This window comes from Electrophorus electricus, chromosome 8, assembly GCF_041902795.1.
Source record: "Electrophorus electricus isolate QZ-2024a chromosome 8, ASM4190279v1, whole genome shotgun sequence".
Lineage (NCBI taxonomy): Eukaryota > Metazoa > Chordata > Actinopteri > Gymnotiformes > Gymnotidae > Electrophorus > Electrophorus electricus.
Genome location: NC_137504.1, coordinates 13,457,501 through 13,478,348, shown reverse-complemented (window position 1 = coordinate 13,478,348; position 20,848 = coordinate 13,457,501). Strand labels below are relative to the sequence as shown.

The 20,848-nt window shown below is 41.3% G+C and overlaps 2 protein-coding genes and 1 long non-coding RNA gene across 3 annotated transcripts in view; 1 reads left to right on the top strand and 2 right to left on the bottom strand.

Annotated features, from left to right (window-relative positions):
• Positions 1-1,217: 1,217 nt before the first annotated feature.
• Positions 1,218-2,238, top strand: LOC145658941 (uncharacterized). Its single transcript, XR_014124831.1, has 3 exons — positions 1,218-1,301; positions 1,653-1,735; positions 1,869-2,238. It is a non-coding gene; the product is annotated as an uncharacterized LOC145658941 (long non-coding RNA).
• Positions 2,239-6,058: 3,820 nt separating this feature from the next.
• stk26 (serine/threonine protein kinase 26) lies at positions 6,059-18,651 on the bottom strand. The gene is made up of 11 exons (XM_027019181.3): positions 18,090-18,651; positions 15,883-16,113; positions 14,903-14,959; positions 14,679-14,787; positions 13,214-13,371; positions 12,509-12,694; positions 12,120-12,265; positions 10,125-10,215; positions 9,946-10,008; positions 8,197-8,333; positions 6,059-7,898 (listed from the first exon to the last, which is right to left on the bottom strand). The coding sequence occupies exons 1-11, from the start codon at positions 18,129-18,131 to the stop codon at positions 7,883-7,885; spliced, it is 1,236 nt and encodes a 411-aa protein (XP_026874982.1). The 5' UTR covers positions 18,132-18,651; the 3' UTR covers positions 6,059-7,882.
• Positions 18,652-19,858: 1,207 nt separating this feature from the next.
• The window catches only part of tmem185 (transmembrane protein 185), a 4,393-nt gene continuing 3,403 nt past the window's right edge, over positions 19,859-20,848 (bottom strand). Inside the window, exon 7 of the mRNA XM_027017774.3 lies at positions 19,859-20,848. This exon is cut by the window's right edge and continues 76 nt beyond it. Within this exon, the coding sequence (XP_026873575.1) occupies positions 20,680-20,848 (169 nt within the window). The 3' untranslated portion in view covers positions 19,859-20,679.

Sequence of the window (20,848 nt, the reverse complement as noted above, 5' to 3'; positions counted from 1 at the left end):
AACTGAGAAACGCTAGTTGAGAGAAAAGGTACTTTTCATTTTTTTTTAAAGTTTCTTCTTTCTTGCACACTTCAATTCCTATCTTTAGTAAATTAATAGATGTAAGGAGAACCTAAACTGAATCTTTGCTTAACTGAGCAATTCTTTGATGCCACGAGGGAACAGTTATATAAAGGGTTACTTTGTTCATTAACACAACATTTATACAATTTTGAAATAGCCTATTAGCGATGTGTTGATGTTCTTATATAGATTAAATAAAAGCGGCTTATAAATAGACAAAATTTATCTCAGATAAATTCTTAGTTATCTATCTATCTAGCTAGCTAGCTATCTAATATTCTAAGGCGTCACTTCGTAAGGGCATGAGTGAGAATGAGCTGCAGGAGAAAACACTTTGAGCCCTCCAATTCCGAAAGAAACCAAATAGAATGTAACTGGGTTTATCTTGGGGTCCTGTTTTTATTTGACAGCGAACACACTTTTGAGATCAAGGTAACATAAAACGATTAGGTTAGCAATTCATATACGTTATACAGTTGTACGTAGTTTGTAGTTGTAGAATACTGTCTCACAAACTATCTACCCATTGCTGTTATTTGTGAAAATTATGGTGCTTCAACAAAGCATGTGCACGATTCCAATATTTGTAACGTGCATGAGGATACATTTCTGTGCCTCCTGCGTGTCTGTCGTAAGAGGGCCCTTCTGTATGACTTATGTCTTTATGTTTTCATAATATTATTTAGTAATCTTCTTGCAGAATACGTAGAATAAGTGAATTACATGGTGATACGTTAGCCTGACTGAAGTACCGTGCTAAGGCTTTAATTTAAACGTTCGTAATTATTGCGCCTTTGAAGCAAAAAAAAAACAAAAAAACCTCGGAAATGACTTTTTCAACAAAGTGGGTGAACATCTTTAAAATTTAGAAAGGGTATGCTTTGGGCTCGAGTTTTGTCACCACTGTGGCAGTTATGTAAGTTATTTTTATGTATGTTTTATGTGTATATCACATATAAATGTGGATTACTAAGCATAAGTCAAATGTTTTGTATTTTGTATACCTAGGTATAGTTGGAACTCCTGAAACCACTTCCAAAACAAATTAAAAGTGAATCATAAGTATAATCTTTTTTTCAAATCAGTGTAATGGTTCATGATTTCATTTCAGTGGGCAGGCAAGTAAAGGGGTGTGGCTTTATTTCAGATTTTTGCTGAGCTCCTGCATTCTCTAACTCAGACACATGTGACCTCACCTTCACTTTCACTGTGAGGTTCTGCCTTCCAGAACTACCCAGGTACACCTTTCTTCTGCTTCTCCTCTTTATCAATTCTATCAGTGGTAATCTAAACAGGAGTTGTGTACAGATTAACAAATATATTGATTTTTAGAACAGTTCAGTTCTCTGTTTATTTTTGAGACTTGGTGATAGACATAGGGCAGATTTGAGTGGACACCTGGTAGAGCAGATAGCGCAAGATGTGAGAAGCCCCAAGGTCATGGGTTTCCTAGGTAGCATACATACTGTCATAATGATAAATGCATACCTTTAGATAAAAGTGTCTGCCAAATGCTGAAAATATAACTAAACTCTGTGTTCTCACAGGGTCTTTGTAGTTTTATACATTGAAAACTCTTTCTCTTGTAGGTACCTGTGGCACTCCAGAGCAAATTGAATCTGTCCATTTAATGACAGCAGTGCTGCTCAACTGGTCTTCTATTTACTACAGGGTAAGTATGTGTTATGCTAACTATACACTAGAAAACGTTTTATAAAAGACTTATAGAAGACTAAAGTCTAACAACCTAAAGACAATGTGTCATTAGTTATACAGTTTTTAAGTCACATACTTTGATTTTGCAGACTGGGAATCACTATTTACAAGATAGCAACAAGACTGCAACTTCTTTTTGAGCTCCTTTAGGACATTTACAAGATGATAAACTGTTGAACAATGGAGCAGAAACAGAAGCAGCATTTGGCCAGTTTCCCTTGTGTGTGGTTTGTTCTGAAAACAACAACAACAACAACAACAAAAAAGGCCAGAACCGTGACGTCTGAGACATCTCCAGAGTTTCCTCTCATCCACCTACCAGAGATGTTCCTCTACTTGCTTTGCTGCTTCCTGTTTGGTGCTGGACAGAGCTCATCTAGTTGTTGACAATGTCACATTGGTTGTTAAAAACTCACAATAATGTTAAACATGGCTGATTTTATTGGAAAATAAAGACAGAAAAAGTCAGTTATCTGGACCACTTTACACCCAACGATGATGGGAGCGTACCACAACTCTAGCAAAACTCTCTTGATTTTATTTTGACAAACTTTTGATCACCTCTCAAAAAATAAAATTGTTAAAAAAATGTCCTAAATACTATGTAGGTCCCCCTTGTCCCATCAGAATAGCTGTGACCCATTGTGAGGCATGGCCTTCACAAAATCACTGAAGGTGCCCTTGTGGTATTTGGCATCAACATGTTAGCAGCAGATTTTTTTAAGTCCTGTATGTTGTGAGGTGAGGCCTCCATGGATGGGATTTGTTTTTCAAACACATGAAATGAATTAAGATCTGGGGAGTTGGAGGCCAAGTCAACACCTTGAACTCTTTGTCATATTCCTCAAATAATTTCTGAACAATTTTTGCTGTGTGGCAGGGTGCACTGTCCTGCTGAAAGAGGCCACTGCAGTTAGGGAATACAGTTACCATAAAAATATATACTTGGTCTACAACAAAGTTAAGGTATGTGGTATGTGTCAAAGTAACCTCTACATGAATACAAATATGCACATTTTCTCAGCAGAATATTGCTAAGACTGTCACATTGCTTCCGTTGGCTTGCCTTCTTCCCATAGTGCATCTTGGTGCCATCTCCTTCCTGGGTAAGTGAGGTGCATGGCCGTCCACATGACAAAAGAAAATGTGATTCATCAGACCAGGCCAACTTCTTCTGTTGCTCCATGGTTCAATCCTGATGTTCATGCACCCATTGTAGGTACTTTTGGTGGTGGACCTCCTGACTCCTGGTCCAAGTTGTGACAGGCTAAGCCCTCCCACATAAAATTCATAATACAGTCCACTTATGACATCCTTCCAAGTCCATCTAACCTCTTCAGCTGGGAAAACGTTGATGCACCAGCATGTCTCTCCTGCCTCAAGAAAAAACACTGGACATCCTTAGTTGCTGCCCAAATGTACTAGGTGAATGTTGTTACTGCTGGCAGCATGACCACATGCTGAAGGCTATTGCTAACACCATCTTCAGTGCCAAAGACCAATGCGTCCAACTATCAACTCTGGCAGTGACACTTGTCAGAGTAGGTAAGAAACCCCTACCTCAGCCAAAAGCAGCAGCAGGGCTTTTTGGAAACAATACATGACTGGCAGATAAGGGTCAATTTGGGGAAGCAGCTCAATTTTCTGGACAAAATTACAGAGACCACCCACAGAACAGACATTGTGGTGGTCAGTGTGCCGATCTGGGAAACATCAAAGCAGGTGGTCAAGCTGGAGCTCACTGTGCCCTAAGAGGAGAGGATGGAGGAAGCCAACAAAAGGAAGTGAGCCAAATATGCAGACTTGGTGTATGAGTACCGGAAAAAGGGGTAGAGAACGCAGTGTGTGCCCATTGAAATGGGCTACAGAGGATTTGCTGCTCAGCCTCTGTGTAAGCAGAAAAGAGCTCTAGATGACTGTGAATCAAAAAGAGCAATCCATGGGCACATACTACTTGGATGCAAGCTGGGAACACAAGCTAGATGTATTTTCAGACTAGCCTAAACTGTCATCCAGATGGCTATTATGAAAAAAAAGGTCTTTGATTGACTTGGGCTCTGTCATGCAATCCTGACTCACAGGAAACTCCTCTTTGGAAAGGTGGTCCTTCCTGCCTGCACACAGAACACGGAAGGGTATGCAAAGTGCTGAGTGTGCATATTTGGCTTTGGAGATGGGGTTGAGATGGGGTAGGACAGCAGCTTTAAAGAAATTGAATGAGGTGAGGGACAACTGGGCAAGACTTTGCCCAGCCTTTGAAAAGGTTTCATATTTGGTTGCTGTGTTAGAATTCACAACATCCTCTAAGCAAACTTTATGTTCTTACCCTTTTATATTCATCTGGGCCAGTTCTATGGTTTCTTATATGAATTCCTTCACTACTTACTTGCCCTTAATTAGGGAGTCTTTAAACAAGGCTTTTAAAAAAAAGCATCATCTTTGTTCTCTTTCCATGGCAGAGGTCAAGGTTACAGATACAGCTGCTTGAAGTGGCTCATACAAATCCACCTCCAAGTAGCCAGCATCCTCAAGGAGCCATACCAGGGTCTACTCCCTTGGAAAGGCTAGAAGAGGCCCTCTTCTACTCCCTTGGAAAGGCTAGAAGAGGCCCTCCACTGCATGAGCATTAATCCATAATTAATACATATTAATTATGAGCACAAATAAAGTGTAATACCTGAGTGAAAATAAATCAAAACATAAAAATATCAATACCACTATGGTCCAAGTCCAAACAGGCAAAAGGCCAGAGCTTCCTGGCTGAAGTCCAGTTTCCTGTTGGCAGTCATGGTTACAGTTTGAGCAACATCAAAATAAATACCTTCAGCTGGACCAGTATTCACAAACTCACCTCCAAGCACAAGCACTTTTTGATCAAAGACACTTTTTGAAGACTGGAAATTTCACATTTTTTGAACAATAAACTATTATATTTTTACTTCTATAGTAAAATGCTTGCCATAATCAGAATCTTTATTCTAAGTGTACCAAGAATTTATCTTGGTGAAGGTGTCAACATAAAATTAAGTACCACAAAATAATTTTTTTTTTATTTTGCGGTATAAAGGACATACTGCAAGGACCATTATGATACATGGCAATGCAGATCTTCACCTGACCTGCTCACCAATGTCTGTAAGCAGGTAGCTTCAGAGGCTCTTAATACAGGAATCTGTTAACAAGCTGTCAGTAGCTGCATTAAATGCCTTTCTGGAAGCTAGACCAAGGGTAAAGCAAATCTAAATGAAATTTGTATAGTGAAACACAGGAGTTTTTGGCAAAAAAAAAAAAAAAATCAAAATAACCTAATCTTAACTGTTTATTAAATGTAAAGTAAAAACATAAAGCACTCCAGACAGATGGGTGTTCTTGAAATACTTCATACCAAGCCAGCTTCAACACAGCAAAGCTGGGTGAAGAAAAGGGCGTATTGCAGTGAAAAATAATACTCTTAATAGGATCTCTTAAACTGCATACAAACTGGTAACAAGTGTGTGCTGGTCAAAGCTGTGCACGTTCTCCATTGCAGGCGTACAAACAGTGCTGTGGCTTACCCCTGGCTGCGCCTGCCAGCAAGTGAGTTGTGGAGGTTCTCTCCACTCCTGAAGCAGGGCTTCCACTTGGCCAGGCTTCACAAGCGGCTACCTTGCCCTTCTCGGCTGAGCTGGGACCCTGCAATGGCCCAGAGTCTCCGAGAGATTGAAACAAGCAGTTGGTGCTGCTCCACGTCAGCTCCCAGCCCTGCAGGCCTACACTCTATGATGCTCGTTAACTCGTTCTCCTCAGGCGAGGTTGTAGAGGGACAGCAGACTCGGACGTAGGGTCAGAATACGCACGTTTTTGCCCCAACCTGGGAGGGCACATATGGCTCTCATCTGGCAGCCTGCAGGGCTAGTGGAGGGCTAGAACGCAGAGGGTGAATCCTCAGAAGCAGCACCCGAACAAACCATCTCAGGCTCATGTGAGATTACATTTGGCCAGTAGACCCAGCCGGACCTGTGCTGGACACCTGCATATGTCAGCAGGAGTGGTACTGAGCTTTCTGTTGAAAATGATTTGGAAGTGATTTAAAAGGTTACAAACTGAAGCACTCAGTCAACTGCAAAAGCTATTCTGACAGTATTCATTTTTTACTGCCCAACTTCAACAGTTTCCAAAGGCAATGAAGGTTATATAAAAAATTAAATGAAACTTATGGGCAAAAATCTTTAAAAAGGGTTTCTTAATCTTAAAAACCACACAAGTTCAAGGGCATATCAGGAAAGTACCAAATGCAGTGTCATAATTTACATCTTTATTTGTCAAACCAAACCAAAAAGTAATTTGTGACAGTTGAAGCAAAAGAAAAAAGGCCTATAGATATGATACAGCTTTAACAGATATGTGTAGCAATTTCCATAACATTTACAAAAGCTCAGAGAAAAATTTACAAAACCTAGTTTTATATCTACATATCTGTAAAGAAATATATATAAAAAAAAAAATCTACCAAACACCTTATTGCTCTCAAACCTCAATCTGGCAACATGACATCCTTTTATGCTATTTTTGAGGATATAATGACAATTATACATACAGAATTGAACTTTAGGCACAACGAGATGTTGGCATAGTATCTCCCAGCCAAAAGCAGCACTGATGACCTCACCACCATACCAGTGATGGCACCCTAATCTTGATGAAAAATCTTGGCAGAAAAAGATCCCTTTGTAGCGAATGGTCTATGACAACATGAAATCAAACAAACAAAACCCCTAACCCAAAGAAAACTCCTGTATTTAAAAGCCTGAAATCCATCCAAATTCCTGTGTCGGTGCTTGTAAAGAGCCCAAATATCACTAGCACTTGGTTTCTGAACTGTAGGTTTTCCGTATGGACGTTCCTCCGCTGGCTAAAGAAGTGCACCCCTTCCTCGAGATCTACTCAAAGGAAGTGGAATGTGTGCAGAGAGTGTATAAAACTGCCCTGCCCACTAAAAAGTGTGTGTAGTGCCTTTCCTTCAGAAGTACAGTACATCTCCCACGGATCTCAGATTTTAATAAAATATTAGCTCAGAAACCTGCAAGACATTATAAAAGTGGACAGGACAGAAAAACAAGGGACACAAGATTTATTGACAAAGGTCAACTACTCCTATGTCAGCAACAGTCCCACACCTGGGGGCCAAAGGGGAAAATAAGATTTAAAAAAAATAACATGAAAAATGTTTTATACTGCCAATTTCAGAGTACAAAATAAACTTTCTGAAACAATCTTTGTTCTTTCCTGTCAAAAGCGGAAGCATTTTTTGCACAGCAAAATCCCTCTTCCGTAACTTGACCTCAGGTGCTTAATGCACAATAAAAAAATTTGTAAAAAATTAAAAATATTAAACTAGTTTGTTAGGGTTACTTTTTAGTTTTCTTTCATTTGATTGCTTAATCTGAGGTATTTCTATGTTTTTTTTTTTGTTTGTTTTTTTGTTTTTTTTAGGTGATATGAAGGTTTTACCATACAGCAGTTCTATAATGCTACAAGTAACAGTGTGTAGAATGTATAACAAATCCTTCCCTTATTCCAGGGGACACAAAAAAAAAAAAACCATCAACCTCCCACACATAAATATGACTGATAGAAGCCTAAAATAACAAAGAGCAAACAAACAAAAACAAAATTTATTATATATATATATATATATGTGTGTGTGTGTGTGTGTGTGTGAGAACGGACATGTGCAACGCTCAACAGAAAAATCAGTAAGGATGTCTGTGACTCCAAATCTCTCAATGTAAAAAACAGTCTAAAATAACTGTAACACACATTATTGGGCACCAGCTGAAGGCTAAAACAAAAGCACATAGCAAAATTATATAAATACAATTACACAAACATTTATATCTTTGGGAAAAAGGAAATTCCTTTTGGTTATGATTGAATGTGTGTAACCTCAGGTCCTTCCCATCCCAGTATGGTGGGAGGAGGGAGAGGGAGCACACGCACACGTGTGTGTGTGTGTGTGTGTACTAATATTCAGTGAACAGGAAGAGCTGAGATTGTAGAGGCCTGATGAATCGCTCAGTCATCCAGCTCCTTAGTCGTATGTTCTGCTTAATTCCCCACCAGACTAACTGACAGAGAACCTGCAGAAGAAATTCAGAATTTAGAAAACAAAAGAAAAACAAAAACAAGACACTGTCAAGGCGTGTTTGGACAAGAAGGCAGGTGTTAAACAGCAGATAAGCAGGTTCTGGAGCGGTCGCTACAAAAGGCTAAACTCTCCACCCACTAGGATCAGGCCCTCCTTGCAAATGCTAATGAACATCTAATTTCCAGCATGCGAGCTTCTTTCCTCCACCCTCATGGGCATGCACACCAAACAGGCTGCTGGCGTGCCTTCAGGTTGGAGTAGAGCGTGTCTAAAGAAGCAGTGGGACCGACCTCTGCACCCTCTCGAGGATGTGACTGATCATCTTGTCTGTGAGCCCGGGGCAGAGGTCCTCAGCGGTGTGCATGCCCTTCTCCAGCTCCTCCACCACGGCCCTCCTCACGTCCCCGTCCCTGTGCTGTAGCTTCAGCTAAAAGGTCAGAACACACCATCATTGGAGGCGCAGAGCTGCTCGCTTCCTACACCTATGCAGGAGTTGGTAGTCAGTATTGTAAGTAAGGAAGCAAGCTTGTAAGTACATAAAGTACTTCTAGACATCAGCATTGATCCCTGTATTCTACAGTATTCTAGTTCATTGGTATGTTGGACTAACCTACTGTACTGGGATATATTCTATGAGTAAATGACAGCACTTTTGTAAGTCGCTCTGGATAAGAGCGTCTGCTAAATGCTGTAAATGTACATAAATACGTCTGCTATGGGAACAGAGCTCCTAGAATATTCTTCCAACCTGAACAACGATGGTGCAGAGTAAAAAAACACTATTGTAGGGCCACTGGTACCATGACATGGTTCAACTTAGTAAAATATTAGTAAAACTTTGCAGAATGTCAGAACCACATGGTCCAGTGTAAAGATATACACATGCAAAAGGAGAGTTCAACAGCAGGAAAGTACACACCAATTCTAACCCAGCTGCCGAGGCCACCTCTTTGGCACGGACTCGATGCCAACAAGTTCAGTTACTACACCAAAACCATAGCCAAGGCAGCTGACATTAGTTGTAAACTTTATTTTAGGACCTTTTCTTTCAGGGTGATGTGATATGATGTCCTGTCCTGTCCTGTCCTGTCCTGTCCCCCCCCCCCACCTCTAGGATACGAGTAGACCAGAGCCAAAAGATTACTTGAAGTAATGACATTCCCCACATGGCAATGAAGGCGTATGAAAATATCTTCTGGCATTGCTGTGTATTGCAATTTCTTGTTTTAACATACATTTACGAGCTTAGTGAACTCAACCACTTGAAATGTTTAACGCAATTTTAATTAATTTGCACATTTGTATCACTTTTCGATGACAGAATTATGTACAACCAGTTTCTTTATAAATGAAACATGTCTATCTTATAGGATAGTCAGTATGATGAGTGGCCAAGTTTGACCTGCTTCACAAACTTATTCTGCTGTAGAATCCGTTAAGCTATTCAAGCTCATGTAATGTCTTCATTTTAAAAGCAACTGGGCTGCTGGGATAGCCAAGCCTGCTTGGTTTAGCTAGCCCACCACCATCCTTCACATTAGCCACCCTACCATGGTCAAAGAGAAACGCTCCAGTGTCGCTAGCTGTATACAACCTTTCTTCTCGACATGCCTTATGCTGACAATGTAGAGAAGAACTACTCTACTACTCTAATGTAGATAAGAACATCAACTCTGAGAATCATTACTTTCCACTACAAAAAACTGCATTGGGGCAGAAACGCAGATCCTTAAATCAGCAGGGACTGGACCTCCCTTCTTCCAGCATTTTGAGAACCCTCAACAATATTTGGCAATGGTCTGTAAAATCTACCCATCACCACAGGTTTTCCCATATAAAACAGCTTCATGTTTACAATTTGGACGTACAGCACTATTGCTGCAGAAAGGTATCCAATCTAGCAAAACCTATGCCTAACTTACTAATGCATAACCCTTAGTAGGACTGATGTCTTTTAGCCATTTTAAATCACAGTGACATGCAAACTGATTGGAGCATTGCTTTAATGCATGCCCTTAACAGGTGGAAACTGCCCTTACCTCAGTAAATATTGGACTCATCACTGTAGACAGGCTGGCTGATTTTTTCTGTACCTCTTGGTCCTGACAGGTGAGAGCAAAGGAGAACACACATGGTAGGAAACAGTTCGATCAAGCAACACACATCCATATGTCAATTTGCCCATATGGATAAGATACATCATACGAATAATATGCACCATTCCGTTGGATTGTTTGTCAGGCTTCTTCTTGCGGACAGTGGTGAAGGACCATTCGGGTGACGAATCATTGTCCTTACTGCTGGACTCGCTGTAGAGAGGCAAGAAACACATGATAAAATGTTCTGGCCACTCTGAATTTGGCAGCTAAGAATTTCAGCAACTGTGTTAGTCAAATACATATTTTCTAGAGAAGAATGGAAAAATTAATGCATCACGATGAAAATCTTGAAAATGCACAATGCCTTGGTAAAAAGAAGCAGAGATTACAAGATGAAGCTCCTGAACACACAAACTAATGTAAGGAGAACGACACCAGGACCCCCCAAGCAAAAGGAACAGGAACTTGGTCTGATGAGTCAGCTTCCCCCTTCCTGTATCGGAATGTGTTCAAAATCTTTGGCCTCATCAACACTAGAACATTTCTCACTGAAAAAGCCATTTTAATGGAATGTTTGGATCCAACATCTAAAAACAAAAATAAATAAATAAATAAATAAATAAATAAATAAATAAATCCATTTTGACTCTTGATATAGTCAAGAATGAAAATGCTTGGACTGGACTGAGACTGGGCAGTCAGTGTTTTTTCTTTTTTAAAATTTGTGATGTCTGAAAAGATCTTTCAGGGATGCCCACACCCATGCACAGATTCCAAACAAACTAGCTACCGTGGCTACCACCTCAGACAGGATTCCTGAAAAATACCATCTGGACAAGAACATATAACATTCCAGTAACTAACATTTAGCTGGTGTAATGTTTGTGCTGACAAACTAATATTTACATAAAGATTTAATTAGCAATGGTCTCAAGAGTTTGCATGATTCATCTGTGACTAAGGTAAAGTTACCATGATTGCAAAATATTAAAAAAAGTTAATCATCACCTTTCCTCCCTTCACTTCATTTCAGTAGGTTTTGCTTTTCATTATGCTCAATATTGACTAGCTGCCAGTTAGTGAAGGAGTGTTTCTTTTGGTATCTTCAGCACTTAGTCATAGCATGAACAATCAGACGTGTTTTCTAAGGACAGTGCAAAATTGTCAAGGACTGCAAAACCTGACACAGCTCCTTTTGGTGCCTGTGTTGGCAAACTATTAAGCAGCCTACTGTACATGCTCTTTGAAAAACATACCCACGTGGTGGGTTGGGGAGAGTTTCAGCAGCAGGCTGCTAAATTGCATTGTGGAAGTTATTGTTTCCAATCTAAAGTTTATGGAAACCTTTCCAGAAATAAGACTAATTGAACCTTGTGGTGAAAACACCATTCCCTCATGATGTTCCTCTATTCATAGATTCTGAACAAATTCAAATGATGATTCATAAACACCAGAATGAAGTCAAAACACCTTCCATGGACATCATTGCACATTATGGGAGTTTCTGGAATGCAAAGCATCCTGCCAATTGTATTCAGGACTTGTATGATAGCATTCAAAGAAAATGACAAATTCTCTCTCTCTTACTCTTGCATCTACAGCTTCCATCAACATACCTTCTCCACAAACTGTGTTTATTTATAAAATGGATTTGCATTAGCAGTGGCCATTTTGAAGGCACTATACAAGTATTTGCATTCAGACACCCAACTTGTTACTGAACTTTAGCTGGAATGATCCCTTTTCTAATTTCTCCTGAAGGGAGGGAGAGAGGATCTTTATCTCACTTGATTTCATGAACACTGACATATAAAATTTGTGCAATTATGGTATAAAGGATTACAATTTCACACCCTGTTTAAAAGTTGCATTGTATGAAGCACTAAGCCATGAATCTTTGGAGCCACGGTGCTCATCTGAACTGACTTACTGTGGACTACACACAGCAGTGTTCTACCTTTTGAGAAGCAGTTTGGTAGGAGTGAGATGTAGCAATGTGTACAAGCTGAATCTTGTTACAGCAGCTTTTGGAACATTCTAATGGTTTAATCACCTTTAAGCGGAATTGCTCTCTCTCTCTCTAAATCAAACTGGTCATGTGAAGTTAAACTCACGAGTCAGAGTCTGAGCTAGATTCTCCGTCGCTGTGGCCCTCGGCTTTCCAGCGCTTCAGTCGGTCGATCAGCTCTGTGAGGTAGGAGGTCTTCTTGGCGTTCTTTACAATGAACTTGTGCTTCAGGAGCTCCTTTGCAGTTGGTCTCTGAGACGAGCCGAGACAGAAAAAAGGTGTGTATACACACACACACAGTAGCTTTCTAAATAACCCGAGCTATCCCATTTTAGGAAAAAAACAAATAATGAATCTCTAAAACAGACTCAACAGATTCTACTAGGAAAAAACCCCCATAAATAATTTGACTTTAAACAGGACCATTGGTCATGCTGCCCTGTCCCTTTAGTGACCACTGACACTAATATAATGAGGCTTGTCAGCTGTGCGTACAAATGCAGGGTCTTTGTTCAGGCAGGAGTCCACAAACTCTTTGAAGGCCTTGGTGAAGTCGCCATTGAGGGTGGGGGGCGTGTTCTTCGGGATGTGGAACAGAACCCGCATGGGGTGCATGTCCGAGTTGGGTGGCTCACACTTGGCCAGCTCAATGGCTGTGATTCCTAAGGACCAGATATCAGCCTGGAAAGCAAAGGGAATATGACCACTGATACAGTATACTACTGAAGGATTGCTGAGTCACTGACAGAATCTGACATTAGAATTACATTTACGGCATTTAGCTAACACTTTTATCCAAAGTGACTTACTAATTATGACTAAATACAATTTGAGCAATTGAGGGTTAAGGGTCTTACTCAGGGTCTTACTTCAACCCAACAGTTGAAACCTGGCAGTGGTGGGGCTTGAACCAGCAACCTTCCGATTACAAGTCCAGTACCTTAACCACTGATACATTTACATTCTTTGTAAAATGTAAAGTACTAGTTATTAACTTGGCTTATAAAGGAATTCTCAGCATTATGTTGCATCTTTTGGTTTTTAAACCTTAAATGAAAATGACAATTTTGCAGTCCAGAAAGCCATTTATCATTCAAATTCACTTCTTGATTAAAACACAGGCTGAAAAGTGCTTGTGTGAGAATAAACAATAAACAATAAACTGATCTGACCTACAACCCATGATGAAGCAGATCTTACCTTGGAGTCATAAGCAGACTGCTGGATGACCTCAGGAGCCATCCAGAAGGGCGTTCCCACAAATGTCTCCCTTTTGATCTGCGTGTCTGTGAGTTGCCCAGCAACACCAAAGTCTGCCAGCTTCACCTCACCAGACTCAGAGAGCAGCACGTTGGCAGCTAGGATACCACACACACACACACACAAAATTATGAAGAAAAGCTGCAACATTGTAAGTTATGAGAATCTATGAGAAGTATAAGGGCTGCCAGAATAAACTGCAAATAGTGCAACAGTCTAAAAAATATACAGAGGAGCCCCTCAGCATAATTATATAAATAATGGCAACAAAGAAAATTCTTATTTTGTAAAGTCACTATTGTAACTTGTATTTAAAATATGCAGGATATCAACTATTCAATCAGAGCAAAACCATGACAAAAAGTGGTCATCACCAGACAATCCATTAGAAGTGAAACTCAAATTTATAGTGCTTTTTACAACAGCCGCTGTCACAAAGCAGCTTTACACATTTGAGTCCAAGTACCCTTGATCTTCACTAGAGTATAAAATATGACATGACACACAGGCCAACCATCTTACCCATCCATCAACATCCTGAACAGAAAATAAAATTGCACCACTGCTATAAAAATATAGCTCCACACCTCAGAGAGACTTGTATTATTGTCCACCATTAGGACAATAATAGGGAATCTTGAGAGGCAAAACAATGAAGTTCACAGTGACGTACAGAAAGATTCCTATGGAAACATGGTGTAGTTCACTAAAACTTCTACAACCTTTAAATAAATATATTTTATATTAATTGCAAATGTTAGTTGTAACCTGGGGGTAAACATGACCTTACTGTGTCAGGCTCGCCAGAAGAAAGCTTTTTCTCATCCAACCATAAAAGCAAGAGCATAGTTATTCTGCATGGAGGAACAAATTTCTAACCATGTGCACTCTCACCAAGTTAAAAATCACAGGGGAAGATTTGGTACTCATCTTTAGGACTTAGCATTTGGCAAACACACACTTTGTTACTGTCTGCACAAGGGTATCAGCACAGAGTCATTTCTCACAGTTCTTAGCTTTGAAGTCATTTGATAAACAAGTGAATCTCATCCAGGCTTTTTATTCAGTTACAGATAGCATTGACAAGGAGCACGTGGGATCAGTTCATTTTGTTGAGGTCAGCCTATATTTGCTTTTTGCTATGAATGTCTAATCCAATTATGTTTAATCTCTCTATAATCTCTAACAAAACCTCAGAAACAAAACAAATATCAAAGTCAAAACTCCAATTAGTGCTTCTTTTCATAAACAAGCCTGAGTCTAAACACAACTCCACCCTTCAAACAAACAACAGAAAACAAATAAATCAAAATAAAGTCAGCAAAAACAACTGAGTTACACCCTTTGTCCTTCACAGACAGCAACATTTTTCACACAGATCAAAATATACTGTTTACACACACACCTTTGATGTCTCTGTGGATTTTCTTCTCGGAGTGCAGGTAGTCCAGTCCTTTCAGAATCTCCTTTAGCATGGTGGCTATCTGGTACTCGTCAAAGGGCCCGGCTCGCAGCTGCACGCACAGACAAACAGTCAATGCCACGAGGGACATGCACAGCTCAGCGTGATGCAGTTCAGCCTGGCACAAGGATGCTCTCAGGACAGATAAAGAAAAATGTTGCCCTTACCAGGTCTAAGGCAGAGCCTCCTCCCAGATATTCCATGATGATCCAAAGTTTACTGCCCTAAACGGGGAGAACGAAAACAAAAGACTAGCAGATTTGCACCTGAGCAGGGAGAAAAGCATCACTAATGATGGGTCTTTATAAAATCAGTGAATTAGTACAACTTTCCCTTAGCATTAGAGACTGGGCAGCATGGTACAGGCATAATGCTACATTGTAATTACACTAAAGACTGGCCTACATTATTACTATTTAATTATTCACAATTAAATTCATCGCATTAGCTGGATCACATGATCCATAAAACGACCACAAAGGACTCATCAGGAACGTCTGAGATCAGTCTGGAGGGCCACAGCGCAGATGCACGCACGCGCGCACACACACATATTGAATTTGTATATTGCACCCTTATGCAATATTAGTATTTACTGCAAAGGCCAATACTACAAAAATTAACAAGCAATATATTATGCAGTAATTGGGAATTCTGCTTGTTTGATATGATTAGAACCATGTTAGAGCACAATTCATTTCACAAAATGTATGTAAACATATTAATGTATGAATTCAGCAGCATGGTTAAGGCATCAGCTTTCGGATTATGCCAGTCAAATAAGTACAACCCACTAACACCAAAGCAATTAACCCAAGATTGACCTCTCCCTCTCTCCCTGCCATTTTATAAACACAAGTTGAAACACTAAAGTCAGTCTCTCTCTCACTCAATCACTCACTCACACACACACCTGACAAAACTGAGTAGGATTAGTCATGTCTACCAACCTTCTAGAAATACCGGTATTGTGACATAGCATGCCATGCTCTGTTAAAACACACTGACCTGTGACAGCAGCAAACATACATGTGGAAGCAGGAATGCCACATCCACAGCGGCTCCTTGCAAATCGCCGATAAAACCCCTGGGCGGCCGAGCGCACACCGCCTCGTGGGTAGAACACCAGCTGGTGAGCGGTTCCTACCTTCAGATAGGAGCCGTAGTACTTGGTGACATGGGGGCTGTCGCACTGGCTGAGCACGGTGATCTCCTGCTGGATGTCCTCGATCTCGTCTTCTGCCTCCTCCAGGTCGATGGTCTTGATAGCCACCACATTCTGCGAGCGGCGGTCGATGCCTTTGAAGACCTCACCAAACGAGCCCTTGCCAATGCGCTCTAGCTTGGTGAACAGCTCCTCGGGATCCGCCCGGGCATTCTGGAGACCACAGGGGTTTCAATGGGTCAGGGCGCGTGGCGGCAGGGGCAGGGAGCAGTAAGGATAGCCAGGCCTGTGTGTTGTGGCCTTGCTTGGGCCTCCTGCCCTTTCTCATTCCCTGTCCACCGTGCTCCTGCAGCCCTGGTAGCAGGGATGCTCTTTGCGGGTGGCAAAGCCGAACCTATATTCCAAGACAGATCCAAAGGAGCAAAACAGCTTGGAGCTTTCACCAGGACGGGAAGCTTTACGATTGCCACCAATGCCCTAAACACGGTAACCGAGTCTTCTCCACCATTCATGGGGCACGTCTGTCATATCCTGGCGGCTGCTGGAACCACGCACTGTAGGAGCAGCACGGAGGGGCGGCCGGTGGAGTAAGCAGAGTTCAAGGAGGGAGGAGCAACGGCAAACTGCGTCCTGCTTTGTGGCCAGCACACCAGCCTGCCTCCTCCTGATAAAAACGTCAGCCGCTTAAAAACCAAGCCATCTGCCGCCTAACCAGGGTAACTTTATTGGTCAGCTGCATTTCCTCTGCACTGTCCTCGCTTACAGTCTGCGAACCGACAGCAAAAAGGGCTGTGGGTTGGGGGAAGTTAGACCGCCAGGCACTGCACAGTCACATATGCATGCCTTCTAATTCTGGTCTCCTATAAAGCAAACCCCACTGCGGCCCCACCCACCCTTAGCACAGCAACATATCCAAGTAGTAATCTCTTTTCACCTATGACAGACAGACTCAGGGGGGTGTGGGGGACAGCTAACCACAAGAAAGTGGAGTGTGAGAAACACTAGATTTAAGGCCACGCCCAGCCATTGTGCATCAGTGAGACACTCCTTCAAGCTTCAGTGCCTCTGTACAGGAAACTAATACATCAGACCTGTCAACAGAGACTCTGCTGCCTCCTAAGAAGAACATTGTGAACTCTGAACCCCAGTGTAGTTCAGAATAAACATTCAACAGGCTGCAGCGCTGTTCCAACATTAAAACGGCTCTCTACTTCTCAACAGTGACACATAATGATTAACAATATAACCTGGTAGTGTCAAATGGTGACAGAATGTCTCATTCAGGTGTAGCCTAGCAAACACACCAGAGTGCAACAATGGTGTTAGTCAGTAAGCAAAGCATAACATAAAGGGCTGGTTTCCCAGACGTGAATTAAACTTAGCCCTGGCCTTAATTGCAGTACCAATGGTGAATCACCATTAGAATCTTTTTAGTATAATCCTAAAATTAATCTGGGAACTGCCCTCAGAGGTTCAACTGGAAAAGAGAGGTTCAACTTGCAAAATACACGTCCAGGAGGAAGATCAAGACGGGTCTACAATTTAGCTACACTATTACTCAACGGCATAATTGTGACATAGACCAGAACAGTGAATGGCAAAGATGTTTCCTGTGCTGCAAGTCAAACTAATTCTTCCCATGTGGCATTAAAGCAAGGTCACAAAGCAGCGAACACTGTGAATCATTTTCACACAAGTGAGATACCGTGTTTCATGGAGGATAGCGCAGGAGTTAGCACGGGTGCAGCCCAGCACTGCTGCAGGTGCTCGCCTAGTGATAAATATGTTTTATCCGTAGCTCTTGCGCCAAAAATAGAAGTGCCCTGCGGAGTTCAGCTGAATTTAAAATGGTTAAGGAGACCATCAAATATGCAGGATACAGCATACTTAGCTATTGTAAATTCGGATCTCAGCCAGAGCGTCAATTGGTCTCCTAGTTATGTGCACCAGCTGCCAAGGTCAATTATGTACTACTGATAGATTTTCAAAGTAGCTACTCTGTTAAACGGGTCTATCTTCGGCCAGTAGAAAAAAAAATATTTTGAGCACAGACATTTTGAATATCTAAAACTGCAGTATCGACGGAAGTTTTGTACAGGACATGTTGCAACAAACCCTGCGGTTGCTGGTTTTCCCCAACAGGTATCTTGGGATAAGGGCCTCGGCAGCTACCTTTGCTTCCAACTTACCTGCATTCCAGGAACTTGAACAGCTACCGGCGAGTGGGCCATCTTCACGCCTTCAAGAAGCAAGTACCGACCGAGTTGCGAGACTAACGAGTAGTGGATAAACAGTTTTTTATTCTTGTTGTAACTCCCAAATATTTACTAACTTATGGTTTATATGCTCACGACCTAAAGTTATATGAACTGCCTAGCAAGCTAACAAGCTAACCTACCTTACTGGGTAGCCAGCTAGCTAACGAGCTTGCTAGGTTAGCTACGCCTAACCACAAAACTCTTAACTTTAAAGTAGAACACGACCTTGAATTACCATGGCTCCCTTATTTAAGTCGACTTGTATGTTGTCTAAACCAATTCCCAGATATTTAAACAAACGTCGAATGTACATTACATGCTTTTTCAAAATGTTGACTAAACTTCGACTTCAAAAGAGTATCGTAGACGCCATATTCAACCTGCGTTGTAACTTGTTTTCTGCCTACTTGTACCATTGGGTGGAGCCGCACATAAAAATTGCGTCACTCGTCTGCTGCCACACAGAAGTTGTGCCAGTGTTTGCCTTAATAACGCTGCTGTCATGTAAATTCCCACACCCACGTTAAAACTGACCACACATGACGTGCGGGAGCGTGTGGCTATAAAACGTGCAATTACCGCATTATTTCAGATGAAGCTGGACCTTTTTACATTGCTATTTTAACTTTCATAAAATAATTCGATTTTATTAAACAAAGGCATCATGTATATGATCGCGGACCGCTACGAGTAAACAGAAGGCTCACTGCTTTAAATGACGTGTTCTCAACTCTACTCTCACTACACTCCACACTAGTATACGTGCTCCTGTTTCAATGTTGTCTGCTGTTGTCCATTTTATTACTGTTATTGTATTACTCTTAGAAATGCTCACTGCCTCACATTTGACACATCATACTTTTCTCATACTTATTTTTCTATTTTTTTCTTGTACCATGTTTACAACTTGTTGCACTTCCATTGTGTATAATGAATAATATAATAAACTTTTCATTCCACTGTGTGTATAATAAATGGAATGAACGGATAAGATTTTAAATGGGGATAAATCCACAATATTTGGATAAGAGTTTATTGTCAGACAAAATCAGTAGCTACTGTTCATCACCCCTGTGACAATGACAACTGACAGTGGATCTCTGGAGGAACATACAAAACAAACACAACCAATAAAACAAAAACCATCCACACACCACAGTATTGGTCCATATCCACTACCATGAACTCTAATAGCTGCTCACTCAGGCCAGCTGAGTATGCATGAAGGCATTTTCTGTTGGAGATTTCATAATGACCTGTATAAGAGATGCATTTAAGCTTTACCTCTGTAAGTTTAGAAATGCACGTTCTGGTCCACTCCTGAAATCTTAACATACTGTATAACTAAACACATTTGCTTTTTTTGCTGAATCATATGATAAAATAACTTAGTGCTTCAGATAGCCTATAAAAGTATACTTCTGCTACTCTAATGCTTGTATTGTTGCTGCAGGCCACCTTCATTAAACAAACAAAAACAAACAAACAAACAAAAACAGCAGGAAGTGAAGCCATGAGAGGGCCACACGTTGATCACTTCTTCCATAAAGACAGGTGCTCCATACTCTTAATACATATCACAACATGGGGTCAAGTCTTTAACTACATATGCATGGTCCACACTCAAGTAAAAAATGACAGTTGGTGGGGGACATGAATAAAGGAATGCCCTCACTTGAACAAGTACAACACTGCTGTACTAGCCATAGCAAGCATAGTGTTCTAGTAAACACTGACTGACTACCTACAAATGTAAAAGTGACAGGGAGATTAATTCCGTTTGAGCAGTGCTGCCACACTTGCACATAACGTGGAGAGGAAAAAACAAAACAAAAAACACAACAAACACCTCCGCTGTTGGAAAATAAATTCACCCAAATCAAGCTTGGTATCTTATGCTAATGTTCTTTGGCTTTGCTACATAACCTTTTCCCCCTACTCATTTCACTGCAGTACATCATGCATGGCATACGCAGGGGGAAAAAAACAAAAACCAGAACAACTAACAGCATTCAGACAGCCTAATAATACTACTGTCACACACTAACATTATGACAATATGACAGAGAACGAAGTAACATGTTTGTCTATGAAGAGAAAAGAAAATTGAGTCCTGGTTATTTATATATGTATTACAGGAACGTCTTCCTGAGTTATCCCATAGGGTACAGCTGTCAGGAAAAGTTGTAATGCCCTTCCCTCCGAAGGCGTTTGGCCTGTGCGATCCTCTCAAGGAGCGGTGTAGATATAGGACCATGGAACAGAGACTTTATCGCAGGGAAGGGTCAAACCACAAGCCACACGCTCAGCTCACAACTTGGTTCGGGTTCCAACACGAGTGCTATTTCATTAAGGTCATGGCCAGTCAAGAGGCGAGCTTATCAAAAGCCTCCGCTCTTCTGGACCGTCCTGCGTCCTTATTTGCAAGTGACCTGAAGTGAATGCCAGGACAGTGTTGCACTTCTGCTCTCTGCTCATGGATCGAGTCCCCTATCCCACCCCCTTATTTCATTTCATTTTATTAATCTGGCATGTCGATACACAGTTTAGGGGGAGGCACAAAGTACTTCCCAGGACTCTGCGTGATGACCACGCCCGTCTTCTTGCGGAACATGGGGCCGATCTTGGGTGGCTCATGGACGGGTGGCTCCTCGGCCACTTCTGAGTCCTCGTGCTGCAGGTCGTAGGAG